The sequence below is a fragment of the Schistocerca serialis genome, chromosome 2 (assembly GCF_023864345.2).
Source record: "Schistocerca serialis cubense isolate TAMUIC-IGC-003099 chromosome 2, iqSchSeri2.2, whole genome shotgun sequence".
In the NCBI taxonomy this organism is placed as follows: Eukaryota; Metazoa; Arthropoda; class Insecta; order Orthoptera; family Acrididae; genus Schistocerca; species Schistocerca serialis.
Genome location: NC_064639.1, coordinates 702,011,585 through 702,029,796, shown reverse-complemented (window position 1 = coordinate 702,029,796; position 18,212 = coordinate 702,011,585). Strand labels below are relative to the sequence as shown.

Genomic DNA, 18,212 nt, shown 5'->3' with positions numbered 1-18,212 from the left:
GTTTCTTAAACAGGAGATTGGAAAACCGATGGATCGGTCGTGGTGGAGATCATGATCAGCAATTCATGTCATGGCCTCCATGCTCTCCCCACTTAACCCCATGCGATTTCTTTCTGTGGGGTTATGTGAAAGATTCAGTGTTTAAACCTCCTCTACCAAGAAACGTACCAGAACTGCGAGCTCGCATCAACAATGCTTTCGAACTCATTGATGGGGACATGCTGCGCCGAGTGTGGGAGGAACTTGATTATCGGGTTGATGCCTGCCGAATCAGTAAAGGGGCACATATCAAACACTTGTGAATGCCTAAAAAAACTTTTTGAGTTTTTGTATGTGTGTGCAAAGCATTGTGAAAATATCTCAAATAATAAAGTTATTGTAGAGCTGTGAAATCGCTTCAATCATTTGTAATAACCCTGTATTGTCTCTGCCTGATGTGTAACTCTATGTTTTGAAAACAGTATGCTGTTATAGGCATCTTTAAATAGGTGTTGTGAAACAAAGCCACAGGCAGTCTGCACCCAGTAGTGATCAGATGAAGTTCCAAGAAAGTCCATGCAGTCAGTCTGTGTTTAACAATCGGTAATGTAAAGTTTCATGTAATCAGTCTATGCCAAGATAGTATTGCACTATGTATATACACTATGGAACAGTTATTGTGTGTAGACAAAGTATTAATGCCACATGTTAAATGTTGTCACACTACTTGAAGTCTATATGAGTTTGCTGACGTAGTGTATGAAAAATGTGAAGAATACTACACATTTGATCATCATGATGACAGACAGTTATAAAAATATGCATAAAAATCAGACTCAACTCTAATGATGTTATGTACATTTACATAAGAATCATTTAAGGCCCCTTGCAATCAACAAATGAACTTTGTGAAGAAGAGAAAGAGGAAGAAGACCACCAAAGAACATGACTGACAGGTCAGTAAACCAATATACTATATGCAGGTTCTGCAAATGATGAACATCAATAAAAACACAACAGTGAATTGGATGTTTGTATATTCCAAGTATAAGTTGAAATTTATATGTAATGAGATATGAGGATAATCTCAGTATATTGCTTCGTATCAAGGTGATCTGTGTACGTGTGTCTTCCAGAACAAGGAAAGCTCCAAAGAGGAACAGTGATTTTTTTATGTCTGGCACCAGGGAAATCACTTCAGCACCGTCCTGATCCAGTGCCATCAAAAATATAACTATGGAGGTAAGTACACAATATCAAAGTGACAAAAAAATGTACAAGCCAAGTGAGCAAGCTGATGGGCTGCTACAGAAGAATCCAGACCTACCCTTTGGTGAGAATGGCTCATTATCAAATATTAGGTCTTTAAAAAATAAAATTGATGATCTTAGTAGTAACTATATAATGCATTGTAATATAAATGGTTTAAGTGCTGAATACTCATGTGACAGAAGCTCTAAGTTAGATGAGCTACAAGTTTTTTTATCTGAATTTCTAAATGTTAAAGTAATTTGTTTAAATGAACACTGGTTTAGTAGTGATACCATAAAAATCTTAAATAAAATTGAAAACTTCAAGGTAGCTACCAGCTTTTGTAAGATAAATAAGTCACGAGGAGGTTCATACATACTCATTCATTCTGATTTAGATTACCATGTAAGATGTGACTTCAATTGTTTTAATGAAGAGTGTATTTTTGAGGGTTGCTGTGTTGAGTTAAAGGACTTAAATGTTGTTATAATATCAATTTATAGAATCCCAGGGAAGGTGACAACTGAGCATTTCCTACATAAATTTCAGAGTTTGTTAGAATACCTCAGTAAAGAAAAGAGGAAAAAAATTGTAGTTGCTGCTGATTTCAACATCAATGTGTTATATGAAACATGTGAGGTATCAAAATTTACAGACTTAATAAAAAATATGGCTTCAAATTAAATTTTTCTGAATCTACAAGAGAAAATGCTCAGTCAGCTACATGCATTGACAATATTTTAACGAATTACGTATTTGAAGATGGATATAAACTTTGTCTATATCTAGGAATTTCTGATCATTCAGCATTATTCATTGAGCTACCAAGAGCAGGTAGCGAAGTCCCATGTAAAAAAGTTTATGTAAAAAGGGTCTTCAACCAAGAAACTTTGACTCTATTCCATGATAAGCTGAAGGAGACAGAATGGCACTTTGATACAAATATTTCATGCACAGCAAATTTTGAAGCATTTCTAAGGGATTTTCTAAGTGTTTTCAATGAAATGTTTCCACAAAAAACTTATTTTAATAAAATGACAAAATTAAAATGGATCAATGTTTTTGTTGTTGTTGTTGTCTTCAGTCCTGAGACTGGTTTGATGCAGCCCTCCATGCTACCCTATCCTGTGCAAGCTTCTTCATCTCCCAGTACTTACTGCAACCCACATCCTTCTGAATCTGCTTAGTGTATTCATCTCTTGGTCTCCCTCTATGATTTTTACCCTCCACGCTGCCCTCCAATGCTAAATTTGTGATCCCTTAATGCCTCAGAACATGTCCTACTAACCGGTCCCTCCATTTTGTCAAGTTGTGCCACATACTCCTCTTCTCCCCAATTCTATTCAATATCTCGTCATTCGTTATGTGATCTACCCTTCTAATCCTCAGCATTCTTCTGTAGCACCACATTTCGAAAGCTTCTATTCTCTTCTTGTCCAAACTGTTTATCATCCATGTTTCACTTCCATACATGGCTACACTCCATACAAATACTTTCAGAAACAACTTCCTGACACTTAAATCTATACTCGATGTTAACAAATTTCTCTTCTTCAGAAACGCTTTCCTTGCCATTGCCAGTCTACATTTTATATCATCTCTACTTCAACTATCATCAGTTATTTTGCTCCCCAAATAGCAAAACTCCTTTACTACTTTAAGTGTCTCATTTCCTAATCTAATTCCCTCAGCATCACCCGACTTTATTCAACCACATTCCATTATCCTCGTTTTGCTTTTGTTGATGTTCATCTTATAACCTCCTTTCAAGACACTGTCCATTCTGTTCAACTGCTCTTCCAAGTCCTTTGCTGTCTCTGATAGAATTACAATGCCATCGGCGAACCTCAAAGTTTTTATTTCTTCTCCATGGATTTTAACCTACTCCGAATTTTTCTTTTGTTTCCTTTACTGCTTGCTCAATATACAGATTGAATAACATCGAGGAGAGGCTACAACCCTGTCTCACTCCCTTCTCAACCACTGCTTCCCTTGGATCACTAAAGGTATAAAAATCTCCAGTGCTAAGAAAAGGCAGCTACATAAGGAACTAAGACATAATAAAAAAATTGAATTTATTGAATATGTTAAACGATACAAAAGTACATTTAAGAAAGTTCAGCAAAGCAAATGACAAATAATAAATTAATCTTAAAACATGAGAATAAATCAAAGGTAGTGTGGTCAGTTGTAAAACACGAATTAGGTATCAAAGCCTCTAGACATGGAATTACTACAATTAAGCTTGAAGATGAGATCATTGTAAATCCAGCTAAAATTTCAGAGTGCTTCAATGAGTTCTTCATCAATGTAGTGAAACCAGATGTTAATGTTGCAGATTATGAGAACAATGTATGTCCCTTTGGACTAAATCATAATTATGAATGCCTCACAAAATTTAAAACAGTTTCAAGAATAGATGTAGAAAAACTTATATTAAAACTAAAAAACAAAAATTCTGCAGGTTGGGATGGAATACAAGCAAAAGTCCTTAAATATGTGTGTAACATAATAGGATACCCACTATCTAAAATAACAAACCAATCCTTTGAACAAGGAAGCTTCCCAGAGGTGCTGAAGTAAAACCGTTGCTCAAATAAGGGTCAAGAGAGGATACGGGGAATTATCGTCCCATCTCCCTCCTTCCAGTCCTATCAAAAATCTTTGAAAATGCTGCTGCTATGCAGATTCGAAATTTTATGGAGAAATATGATATCATTACGGAAAACCAATTTGGTTTCAAGCGTGGCAAAAATACTATTGATGCAATTAACAAGTTTATCGACAAGATCAGCACATCATTAGACAACCATAATAAAGTTGCAGGAATCTTTTGTGATCTCACAAAATCCTTTGACTCTATATATCATTCACTGCTCATCTATAAGCTTGACAAGTATGGGATCGAGGGTAATGTCCTAAATTGGCTTACTTCATACTTATCAAATATGAAACAAAGGGTGATTATCTCATCAAATGCAGAAAATTACTATTCAAGATGGAAAACAGTAGCCCAAGGTGTCCCTCAAGGCTCGATTCTAGGACCTATTTTGTTTTTGTTCTATGTTAACGATTTACCGAACAATATAAATGCTCCATCGATTTTATTTGCAGATGACACATCTGTATTAATTGAAAACCAGGAGCCAGAAAACATCCCTTTCTACATAATAAACACAATGAACAAACTACAAACATGGTTACAACTGAATGGATTAAGATTGAACATCCCCAAAACCCACATGGTCCAATTCAGAACAAAACAGTCAAAGCCCCAAGAAATTAAAATAACTCATAAAAATCAGGATATAGAAGAAGTGGATTCTGTGAAGTTTTTAGGGTTAAACCTAGATAAAAATTTAAACTGGAATAAACATGTTGACTACCTGTTAAACAAATTATGTAGCTTTGCATTTGCTGTGCAAATATTAGCTGGTGCAACAGACATGAATACAAGTAAAATTGCATACCACAGCTACTTTCAATCAGTTGTAAGGTATGGTATTATTTTTTGGGGAAATTCAAGCAATATATTGTGCATACTAAAGTTACAGAAAAGAATTTTAGGGAACATGTGTACTGCCCTTCCAAGGACATCATGTCACCCACTATTTGATAAACAACAGTTATTAACAGTTCCCTCCTTATACATCTATGATATTATCATCTTTCTACACAGCAATTTAGAGTTATTCGAGAAAAACTGTTTCAATCACACATATAACACGAGAATCAAAGACAATTTTATGCTTCCCACTCATCACTTAAACCTATATGCGCAGTTTCCTCAGTATATGGCAATGAAAATTCATAACAAGCTAAAAGGAAGGAATGTTCTGAGTATGAACCTAGAGACACTGAAAACAAAGTTATATGATATACTTGTCAAATGCTGCTACTACACTGTTGAGGAGTTCATGAAGGATGAACTGAACATTTGAGCAGGATAAATTTACATATAGTCTTGTGTGTAAATGTAACTGTCCTTCACAAAAGGGAGGAAATAAAAATAAAAATTTATATTAATGTTAAAATGCTTTGTACCAATTAGGCCTAAGTTGCATTATCCATTTTTTTATGTGTCTCCTGTACGCTAATCATATGATTAGAAATTGTATATTATGAGATGAATAAAACACTATTCACTATTTCCAGTTTAGAGTTAGTTAGTTAGAGGTAGAGTTAGTTAGTTACATGTTCCATTTTTCAATCTCACGGTAACAATTATGATGTGGAACGTGTCAAGTGCATAAGAAATGCACACACAAATCAAGGTGTTTTTTCTTCTTTTTTCCTTTATTTTTTTAAAAAAGCTTAAAATCTTTATTATCTACCCCATTCTCTTAAATGGCACAAAATGCATATATCATACCTATAGATTTATGTATTCCTATTCAAGAATTCATATATGGTATGGAAGGAGTTATCAAGGAGACATGATTTAAATTTATTTTTGAAACTATTACTGCTGTCTGTCAGACATTTTATTTCATCTGGTAATTTATTGAAAAGTTTTACAGCAGCATAGTTTACCCCTTTCTGTGCCAAAGAGAGGTAAGGTAGAGGATAGTGTAAGTCCTTCTTTCCTCTGGTATTATAATAATGAATGTCACTGTGGTTTTTAAACTGGTCCCTGTTGTTGAGAACAAATTTCATTACTGAGTAAATGTGCTGTGAGGCTGTTGCAAGATTCCTAACCTTTTAAACAGCTGCCTACGAGATGTGCAACTGTGAGCCCCATACATTATTCTAACCATTTTCTTTTGAGCAGTGAATATTTTTTGTCTAAGTGTTGAATTACCCCAAAATATTATTCTGTATGACATCAGAGTGTGAAATTATGGAAAGCATGTTTGAATGACAATTTCTATATCCTCAGAATTAGCAATTATTCTGATTGCAAAAGTTGCTGGATCTAGTCGCTTTAGGAGATCCAAAATATGAATTTTCCAATTAAGATTCTCATCTATATGTACACCCCAAACCTTAGTATGCTCTACCCTGGCTACTGTCTTCTGTTGCTGTGTTATGTTTATTGAAGGAACTGTACTCCTTACAGTAGAAAATTGGATGTACTGTGTTTTTCCAAAGTTCAGAGGAAGCCCATTTGCAAAAAACCAATCAATAACTTTTCCAAAGACATTATTTGTATAATTTATTATTGGAGTTTCTTTTACTGGAGTAATAATGATGCTTGTATCATCAACAAACAGTGTCAGTTTAGCTTCTTGTTTCAGGTAAGAAGGGAGGTCATTCACATATATCAAGAACAGAAGGGGACCCATGACCTAATCCTGTGAAATATGTAATGTAATTTCAACCCAGTTAGATGAAGTGGAAAATTTTCTTAAACACTTAAACTGTATAAAGAAACGTTTTGCTTCCTGTTCTGTAGATATGACTTAAACCACTCATATGCTGTTCCATTTATACCATAGAATTGTAATTCCTGTAACATAAATGTCTTGGTTCACACAATCAAATGCTTTCGATAAGTCACAAAAATTTTTTATTGGTGATATTTTACTATTTAAAGACTCTATTATGTAGGCAATGAAACTGTATATTACTGTTTCAGTAGAACAGCATTTTTGAAATCCAAACTGTGATTTACTAAATATCCCATTACTGTTGAGATGGCTAACCACTCTTTAGTACATAACTTCCCCAACGATTTTTGAAAATGCTGTAAGCAAGGATACTGGTTGGTAATTATTGACATCTGTGGTGTCCCCTTTTTTGTAGAGAGACTTGACAATGGCATATTTTAAACTGTCTGGGAAAATACCTATAGTTAGTGATGCATTACAGATGTAACTCAGAACATCAGCTGTAACTGCTCCACATTATTTTAATATCTTGTTAGAGATGTCATCTACTCTGACAGAACATTTATTTTGCAAAGATTTAATAATTTTCCTTATATCACAAGAGGTTGTTAGATGAAAATGAATCTGACAAGGATTTCTCAAAACTGACTCTTCCATGTCCTGTTTGGCTCTTTCTTTTGAACCATTTTCATCAATTTTTTCACCTAAACTTACGAAATGGTTTTTAAGAACTTTCAGCATTGCAGCGTGTCAGCAATCGTAAGTATCGAAATAATTATGAAAAATCTGCCTCGATTGCACAAACTACAAAGTTTGTCGTGCGTTGCTATTAAATATGTCTTAATTCCCGCATCATCGATCATCGCTTTTATCATTTGCTCAATTGGCTAATTGTGCGACAACTTTTGGCAATCAGTTAGGTCCCGATCCATGTTAACTTTGTAATCCCGCTCCCATGCATAAGAAGAGCGTTTCCTGGCCGTGCGCAGGTGCAGTGATTTTGATGGCCATGCATGTGAGCAGTCTGCGGTGCCTCGGTTCGGTGGAGAGCCTGTGACCATCGTACGTTGGCTGGGGCGTGGCAGCACACACAGGGTTGAGATGAGTAATATTATTGACTTGGTACATATGTACCATGTATTTGTAAAAAAAAATGTTTTTATAGGGGCTTGCCACTGTAGGTGTTGATTTTAGCCTTTGACTATGCCTATTTAGGCAAGCTGTTTTATATTTGTTCTGAAGAAGGCATGGTTACCCACGCTGAAACCTAGGTAAACACCAGGTAGTTTGTGCAATCGAGGCGGATTTTTCATAATTATTATGAAATGGTTGTTAAATACATTAGCTACTTGTGTACTGTTGGTTAAGATGGTCTCATTCTCTTTAATAGTAATACTACCTACCCCATTGGTTACTGTTCCCGTCTCTCTTCTAACAACATTCCATATCGATTTGATTTTATTGCCAAGGTGTTAATTTTATCTCTAATATACATATTTTTTAATTTTCTGAAAACTTTTCTCAGTATGTTACAATAATTTTTATAGCGTAAAATTACTTCAGGGTCTGTACTAATTCTTTCTGTTTCATACAATTTTCTTTTTCTTTCTGAAGGCACTTTAATACCTGTAGTAATCCAAGGTTTCTTAGAAAACTGTTTGGTGTTACAGTTAGTCTTTTTTGGGGGGCAAGTATGTTAAAAAAGGGATATAAATTTATCGAGAAATATGTTGCAATTATCATTAGCATTTGGCTCATTATATACATCTCAGTTTCAGTCCAAAAAGGAAAAGACCTACAGACAAGGTTTTAATGAAGATTTCAGTCTTTACATATGCCAGAAAAGACCAAATACATTACATTGAAAACTGATAACCAGACTGCAATGAAGGTCAAAGGGAACATAGAAAAATACTCATGAGTTGTGTCTGCAGCAGGTGCAGGCATCATAGAAGAGCCTTGGAAATGCAAAGAATGGAGCTTTTTTAAAAAAAACTTGGCCAACAGCTGTAGACAATTACATTTGTATAATCTTGAAATTTGTGCTTTTGGGAGAGGGGGGGGGGGGGGGGGCATGAAGGCTAAAATGCTTATATGGCATGAGAGGAAGCATTGAAGTTGGATCATGCATAGCTGTCCGCCCCGATAGCTAAGTGGTCAGCGCAATGGACTGTCATACCATAGGGCCCGGGTTCGATTCCCGGCTGGGTCAGAGATTTTCTCCACTCAGGGACTGGGTGTTGGGTTGTCCTTATCATCATCATCTCATTCCAATCAACACGCAAGTCGCCAAAGTGGCATCACCTAAAAAGACTTGCACTAGGCGACCGGTCTACCCGATAGGAGGCCCTAGCCACATGACATTTCATTTCATTTCATACATAGCTGGATAAAATTGCGAGAAACTGAATAATGTTGCAAGGGTGTTTTGTCACACAGTGCAGGCCTCCATGGCCAGTACTTGCATCCTTGATTTTAATCATTATTGTATTAGGATGTATGGAGAGACCACAGAAATTCAAAAGCACAAAAACAACTTTAACAGAAAAGGAAGAATACTGAAATTACACAACTTGTGTGCCTTAGTGTTAAATACAGCAAATAGCACCCACTCTTCTCCACTACAAGCTCCATAACACATGTCAGCTTCATGAACTTGGTCAGTGGTGTGATGACATCAGGAACCAGCCTTTGGGTGGAAATAAGTAGTTCAGCTTGCTGAGCTTGTAGTTTAAGGCTGCTGTTTGAGTCTTTATAGCCTCTGATGATGCCTCCAGCACGTGGAAACGATGTATCAGCACTTTGAGGATGGCTTAATGCCCGTAAAACAAGAATCACGTAAGGCATAAAGAGTTCTCTACTATAATCCAAAAACTGTGGCGGATGAAACAGGAATTTCAAAATTGCTGTAATATTCATTATTTTGTTAGCAAATGGGCAGGGAGTTTCGAACAGAATTTTATAAGAACAAGAGATATTTTTTAACAAATTATGAACATGTTACTGAAAGTGAGAAAGCACCATAAAAACATGATATTTATCTGCCTAAAAACTGGAGGGAACTACCATCAAAAATGAAGATGAGTAAATTATTTCAGCTGGCGAGAATGCAGATGTGTTACTTGCTGAGTGAGTTGACAGAATGGACATAAAATAAAATAGCTCTTAATTCCTATAGAATGTCCTCAATGTCTATGAAATTCAAATAATATATGGGTGGCATTGAAGATTGAAAATTTGTGGGCAGTGATAGCTAGAAGATGGGAGGTCCTTTCGTCCCAACAGTGGCAGAGCCTATAGTGATGTATCCAGAAACAGAAAGTGTCACACAGGCAAAGCTGAATAACACTAAGAAACAACTACCTTAGATACACTTCACATTTGTGTATTATACCCTGTACATGAATCTAAATTCAGAAAGCAGCTTGAAGAGTTTTTATTCACTGTTAATCCCATCAGTTCATAGGACTTTTTTTTTTTTAGTAAAAATGGTTTGAAGATTCTTAATTATAGCAATGTGTTTTTTTATTTGTGTTTGCCCTGTGTACAAAACAGTATGTAAGAAAAAGAGAGCTTTTAGGTGGAAGAAATGTTGGTAACAAAAGAAATGCTGTGATTTCACAAATATTTGAGAATATTGTCAATGTAAGTTATTCGCTCAAAACATTCTTACAATAAAAATGTATGACATGGAAATGATCAAGTTTTTCTCAAAATCCCAGTTCCTCTACCTCAAGGTATGAGAGAGAGAAAAAAATGGAAGGACTATGTGGGGATATGTAACAGAAATCATCAATCAAAGGAATTTTTCTCCCTTTATAAGGCAGGAAGAATTCTGTGATAAGGTATCAGAACCCAGAACCAATGGGCAAAATGCTCTCCAGGCTAGTTCGTAGCAGTTTTCAGACAGAATTCTGGAAGGCAGAGGCTGCATTGCCTCTCAGGGATTTTGTCAGTTTTACTGCTGCTTCTGTGAGATAAATAGACAGCTCTTTACCTTGACTACCAGTCACTAGACACAACACTTTACTGTTCAGTTAAGAGGAGAAGGTACTTTATTTCCAGGCAGACTCTTCATAGTGTGTATTCTTTGCAGTTAGTAATTTGGCTACTCATGTTCCTATGCACAGAAATTACATACAACTGTGTTGCCTAATTCATTGGTGAAATGGAAGCCTGGTTATGACAGCATTGCAGGCTTGTATTGAATAACAAGGCGGACACACAACAAAGAGTATTCGTTGACATGTACTGAATAGCAAGGCAGACACAACAATGAGTATTTCTTAACAATTGTTTGCCAAAGCTGCAACAGGGAGCACATACTTGACCAAACTGTTGGCCCAAGGATCAAGACTTAAAGATGTAATATAGTCACCATAGAATATAGTTTTAATCTTCATAAATATGACAGTGATTAATTTAGAACAATCTCACATGGCACAGAAGTGCAGTGTGGTTCTATCAAGTTTTTCTGCAGAGTCATTCATATCGACCAACTAAAAACAAAACATTAACACCTTCTGTGTACTGCCTCCATTCACAAGGACAACATAAAATGCTATTAACATAACATGTTCACAAGAATCACTTGATTTGTAATGCCAATTAGTGAAGCAGTGATAATAATATCCACAAAACGTGCCAGATGTTGCATTGTTCTACAGTGTGCACTATTTGTCCGACATAGGACTGGCCATGATCACAAAGTGTCTCATAGAACCTAGGTGTTCTGAGTGTGGCCAGTCTTAAATGGGACAAACAGCAGGCACCATAGAATAACACAAGAAGGAGCATGGGAGGTTTTATTGCCTACTCTAGCTTGAAAAATCCACTTAAGCTGAGCATGCATTAAAAAATGATCACCAGTAAAATTTGATAACACTTCTATCGTGGCTTGAACTAACAGCTTCTGGGATGGTATCATTAAAGAATGAAGGACAACATCCTTAACAGAGGTGGTGGCCTGCAGCTCAGTGATGTCTGGGATCCAGCAATAGTGAGGTTGAAGCGGGCATGTTGAACACATGAAGTCAATGCATGCCGCATATATGATGATAGCCCAATTTTATTTGATGTTGCCACTGCAAGTCTCTGCAGTTGTACATTACATACATGTACAGAGAGAAATGTGGTACAGCTTTAAATGTCTGGAGAAGCTATGCATCAAGAAGGCTATATTATTGAATTTGATAGCACCAGCACCCAAAATGACCAGGTCTGAGCGTAATGGCATGCATACACTATGCAAGCATTGTAGTTCTTTCTGCTGATAAGGGCAATGCAGCTCTAATTATGGAGCATGCAGGCTACAATATAAAGATCTGAGCACAACTGGATGAAGGTACTTAATGGAAGTTCCATGCAACCTAACACTGAGAATTATGATAAAGGCATTTGAGCTTTTTAAGCACTCATCATTCCTTCAACCACCCAGACCACCTACTGCTTACACTCTACCAAGATTCACAAGGATAAAATGCCATTCTGCCTCATAGTATCCACCACTGTTTATTAATGTGCCTACCAAAGACTCTTTTGACCTAGTATCTCACTTCTTTAAAATTGACATGGTCGAGCTATTTAGGCACTTCTTATGTCATCTTATTTTCTGTACATTAGTCAGCATTATGATCAGATGAACAGCATTGAGACAGGAAGCCTATTAGCTCTGGCTATTACAAACATTTTTGTGGAGGATTTTGAGGATATTGCCAGAAATGGATGATGCATTTCACTTCCTCATGTCCTCATCCATCGCGAATGCCACAGTGTCTAGAGAAAACCTACACACCAATCTGTACTTGCACCCCATCATCAAACAGCACAAAAGCATACTGTGGTACAAACACTGACATATTGTGCAAGAATAATATCACATGCTGATAACCCACTCCACACATGCAGCGTTTCAGGTACAACGGTTGCAACAATCACCAAATAAACGAAGTGATCTCAAACAAGAATTACAATAAAAACACCAACATTGAGCAGGAAAAGAAACTTGCTTTTTTTGCTGTTCTGTGGTTTTGTGTCATGCAAGATAAGCTGGCTGCTAAAAAGACACAAAATCAAATCAATCTACTATCCTCCATAAAAAATATGACAGTTACTGAGATCAGTTAAAGACTGGCAGGTCTCAAAACACCTGGAGTCTACAAGATACCATTTGATTGTGGCCAGTCTTACATTGGCCAAACAGTACACATTGTAGAACAATGTTGGAAGGAGCATGAGAGATATTACCACCTATACTACCACAAAAAATCTGCTTTAGCTGAGCATGCTCTACAAAATGGTCATCAGATCAAATTTGATGAAATCTCTGCTGTGGCTTACACTAATGGCTTCTGGGACTGTGTAATTAAAAAAGCCATCGAAATAAAAAGTCAGTGACAACACCCTTAATACCCATAGTGGCCTGCAACTGAGAACAGTGTGGGATCCACTCATAGCAAGGCTGAAGTGGTCACATCAAATGCAGAGTCTACATATGCCCTTATATGGGAATACAGGGAACACCACTTATGTCACAGCATGCAGCTAGGATACATAAGGGCATATGAGCAGCCCCTCTGCAGTCATTCCACTTGACTATGTCTAAGGAGTGCTTGATCAAAAGGTTGTGGGATTTTAACAATTTGATGCAACTGGAACCCTGTAAACATTATATTCCATGGGCCTGCTGTAAAGACTGCTCAAAAGCTAAACACTATTTTACCTTTACATAATTACTGAATATAAATGACAGATTTCATGTGCAGTAATGTCTCACTACAAATGTATCAATAGTCAAAGAACATTTTACGGTTCTTAATTACCATATGTGATAGTTCTATCTAGCTTCATTTTGAAAAGGTGTTAGCTACACTGTACACACCTTACTTACCAGCACATGAAATGGAATCAACTCCAGGACCATAGTACTCCATAATAGCACCTGTACCTCCTTTAACAGTAAGGATTCCAGCGACTTTCAAAATGACATCTTTAGGTGAAGCCCACCCCTTTAGTTTGCCTGTGAGCTTTACGCCGATCACCTGCAAATTTCATACATATATAGTACATCTTGGAATGAAAAAAGGAATGGATAACTATGGCTTAAGATTCAATTAATGACCATGAGGCCATTGGAGACAGAACTTTAGTCTAGAATGAACAAAAATGAGGAGAGAAGTTCGCCACATCTGTTTCAAAGGAACCAGCCCAGTACTTGTCTAGAGTAATTTAGAAAAAATCATAGAAAACCTAAATCTGAATAGGTATTTGAATGCACACCTCAAAAATCCATCTCCCAGGTTCAGCCTTTTAACCTCTGTGTCACCTTACTTGTTAGTACACCTGGCATCATAACTGTAGGACATGAAATGTTTCAGCGTAGACTGTTTTCCAATGATTTTTGAGCTGTCAGTCTTCTGATTGATTGGCTGTGGCCAGCCACGAATTCCTCCCCTGTGCCAACCTCTTCATCTCAGTGTCACACTTGCAACATATGTCCTCAATTATTTGCTGGGTATGTTCCAACCTCTGTCTTCCTCTACCATTTTTATCTTCTGCAGCTCCCCCTAGTAGCATGGAAGTTATTCCTTGAAGTCTTAAAGCATTTCTTATAATTCTGTCCCTTCTTGTCAGTGTTTTCCATATGCTCCTTTCTTTGCTGATTCTGAGAAGAACCTCTCAGTTCTTACCTTATCAGTCAACCTAATTTTCAACATCCTTCTGTAACACCGTATCTAAAATGCTTCAATTCTCTTCTGTTCTGGTTTTCCCAAAGTTATTGATTTACTACTATACAATGCTGTGCCCCAAAGATACGTTCTCAGAAACTTCTTTCTCAAATTAGGGTCTGTGTTTGATATTAGTTGACTTCTTGTGGCAGGAATGCCCTCTTTGCCTGTGCTACTCTGCTTCCTGTGTCCTCCTTGCTTCGTCCAACATGGGTTATTTTGCTGTTGATGTATCTGAATTCTTCAGCTTCATGATCACCAATTTTTATGTTAATCAAACAATGGAAAATCCAGGATAAAATGTAACAATATTATGAAAAGGGTAGTTACTACTCACCATATAGTGGAGATGCTGAGTCACAGATAGGCACACAGAATGACTGTCAGAAAACAACAGTGACAGTTTTTTGTTGTGCCTATCTGCGACTCAGCATCTCCAGTATATGGTGAGTAGCAACTAACCTTTTCATAATTTTTATGTTAAGTTTCTTGCTATCCTCATTTCTGATAATTCTCGTTACTTCTGTCTTTCTTTGGTTTATGCTCAATCGAGAAAATGGCTCTGAGCACTATGGGATTTAACATCTGAGGTCATCAGTCCCCTAGAACTTAGAACTACTTAAATCTAACTAACCTAAGGACATCACACACATCCATGCTCGAGGCAGGATTCGAATCTGCGACCGTAGCAGTCGCGCAGTTCCGGACTGCAGTGCCTAGAACCACTCGGCCCCTAAAGGCTGGCGCTCAATCCAGATTTTTGTACTCATTGTAATTCTTCTTTATGTTCACTGAGGATAGCAATGTCATCATCTTATCATTGATAACCTTTTACCCTGTATTTTAATCCCACTCTCGAATCTTTCTTTTATTTCTGTCATTGCTTCTTTCATATGTAGATTGAACAGTAGAGATAAAGTATGGCTCTCCTATCTTACTCCCTTTTTAATCTGAACGCTTCATTCTTGGTCTTCTAGTCTTATTGTTCCTGTGATATTGGACACTCGGTTGGCCTTACTTTCAAATGTGTGTGCTGCCAGTTATGCTGCTACATTTCCACAGCTGCAGTTGTGGTACAAGGGTGCTGCCATGAATAATTACGCCACTATCAATGAAATGCAAGCATTCTCTCTCCGGAGCTCCAGCAATGGGTGTACTTGAGTTCGAAAATCCATGCACTGACCCCTTTTTGTGTGTTTGCCAGTTGAATAACATTTACAGACTTTCTTAGTGGCCAGGGCTCAATATCTTCTGAATAGACATTACAGTGAAGAGAGATTTACAAATCTTTTGTATCTGTACATATTTCTACATTCAGATGTACTATTGGCAAATTGACACTGAAACTAGAACAATGAATTTATGTATTATTTTTACTATTTGTAATTAGATGTAGAATAAATTAATATCTGGGTTTTCTGTTCATCAACGGCATCTGCTTCTTGCTCCTGTATCCACTGGAGAACCACACTGCATGCAAGGAAGTCATAACATTTCCCTCTTGGTTCTTGTTTATCCTGTATATTACTTGTCTTTCTGTATAGCTTACTCCCATTTTTGTGAGAATTTCGAACATCTTACACCATTTTACACTGTCAAATGCTTTTTCCAGGCCAACAAATCCTATGAATGTGTCTTAATTTGTCTTCAGCCTTGCTTTCTTTATCAAATGTAACGTCAGGACTGGCTCTGCAGTGCCTTTACCTTTCCTGAAGACAGAATGATCATCTAACAGTTCCTCACCCAGAATGATCATCTAACAGTTCCTCAATTTTCTTTTCCATTCATATGTATATTATACTTGGAAGCAACTTGGATGCCTGTTAACCTGATTGTGTGATAGTTCTCACCCTTATCTGCTCTTGCAATCTTCAGAACTGGAGGGTGATATTTTTGTGAAAGTGTGATGGTATATGCCACCAGCCTCATAGAATCTACACACCAACTTGGTTGCCACTTCCCCCAATGATTTTAGAAATTCCAATGGAATGTTATCTGTCCCTTCTGCCTTGTTTAATCTCAAGTCTTCCAAAGCTCTTTTAAGTTTTGATTCTAATACTGGATTCCCTATTTCTTCCCTATAAACTCCAGTTTCTTCTTCTATCAAATCAACAGACAATTCCTCCTCCTCATAGAGGCCTTCAATGTACTCTTTTCACGTATCTGTTCTCCATTTAACAATGAAATTCCCATTGCATTCTTAATGTTGCCACCGTTGCTTTTAATTTCACCAAAGGCTGTTTTGATTTTTTGTATGCTGAGTCAGTCCTTCTGACAATAATTTCTTTTTCAGTGTCATCATGTCTTTCCTGCAGGTATTTCACCTTGGTTGCTTTGCACTTCCTATTCATTTCATTCCTGAGTGATTTATGTTCCTGTATTCCCGTCTTTCCCTGAACATTTTTGTACTTCTTTTGTTGAACAATTGAAGTATTTCATCTGCTACCCAAGGTTTCTTTGCAGTTACCTACTTTGTATCTATATTTTTCTTTCCCATATGTGTGATTGCTCCTTTTAGAAATGTCCATTCCTCTTCAACAAAACAGCCTGCTGTCATTTTCTTTAACACATTATCAACATCTTTAGCAAACTTCAAATGCATCTCATCATTTCTCAGTACTTTAGTATCCCACTTCCTTCCACACTGATTCTTGCATATGATTCTCTTAAACTTCAGCCTGCTCTGCATCATTACTAAATTACGATCTGAGTCTAGTACGCATGCTCCTGAGTATGCCTTAGGGTCCAGTATGTGATTTCAGAATCGTGCCTGACCAAGACACAATCCAACTGGAATCTTCCCATATCTCCAAGTTTTTGCAGGTGTAGATACTACTCTTGTGATTTTTAGTGGTGTATTTCCTACTACTAATCGAAATTTATTGCTGGACTCAATTCCTCTTTTCCTCTCTCATTCCTAGTACCAAACCCATTGTTTTTGTTGTTCTGGTCTTCAGTCCGGAGACTGGTTTGATGCAACTACTCTATCCTGCGCAAGCTTCTTCATCTCCCAGCACCTACTGCAACCTACATCCTTCTGAATCTGTTTAGTGTATTCATTTCTTGGTCTCCCTCTACAATTTTTACCCTCCACACTGTCCTCCAATACTAAATCGGTGATCCTTTGATGCCTCAGAACATGTCCTAGCAACTGATCCCTTCTTCTAGTCAAGTTGTACCACAAACTCCTCTTCTTCCCAATTCTGTTCAATACCCCTCCTCATTAGTTATGCGATCTATCCATCTACTCTTCAGCATTCTTCTGTAGCACCACATTTTGAAAGCTTCTATTCTCTTCTTGTCCAAACTATTTATCGTCCATGTTTCACTTCCATACATGGCTACACTCCATACAAATACTTTCAGAAACGACTTCCTGACACTTAAATCTGTACTCAATGTTAACAAATTTCTCTTCTCCAGAAACACTTTCTGTGCCATTGCTAGTCTACATTTTATATCCTCTCTACTTCGACCATCATTAGTTATTTTGCTCCCCAAATAGCAAAACTCATTTACTACTTTAAGTGTCTCATTTCCTAATCTAATACCCTCAGCATCACCCGAGTTAACTCGACTACATTCCATTATCATTGTTTTGCTTTTGTTGATGTTCATCTTATATCCTCCTTTCAAGACACTGTCCATTCCATTCAACTGCTCTTCCAAGTCCTTTGCTGTCTCTGACAGAATTACAATGTCATCGGCGAACCTCAAAGTTTTTATTTCTTCTCCATGAATTTTAATACCTACTCCGATTTTTTCTTTTGTTTCCTTCACTGCTTGCTCAATATACAGATTGAACAACATCGGGGAGAGGCTACAACCCTGTCTCACTCCCTTCCCAACCACTGCTTCTCTTTGAAGCTCCTCGACTCTTATAACTGCCATCTGGTTTCTGTACAAATTGTAAATAGCCTTTTGC

At 37.1% G+C, this 18,212-nt stretch overlaps 1 protein-coding gene across 1 annotated transcript in view; it reads right to left on the bottom strand.

Annotated features, from left to right (window-relative positions):
• Window positions 1–18,212, bottom strand: part of LOC126457851 (probable aconitate hydratase, mitochondrial) — a 167,034-nt gene that overhangs the window by 87,660 nt on the left and 61,162 nt on the right. Inside the window, exon 6 of the mRNA XM_050094491.1 lies at window positions 13,450–13,600. Within this exon, the coding sequence (XP_049950448.1) occupies window positions 13,450–13,600 (151 nt within the window). The remainder of the gene's footprint in view (window positions 1–13,449; window positions 13,601–18,212) is intronic.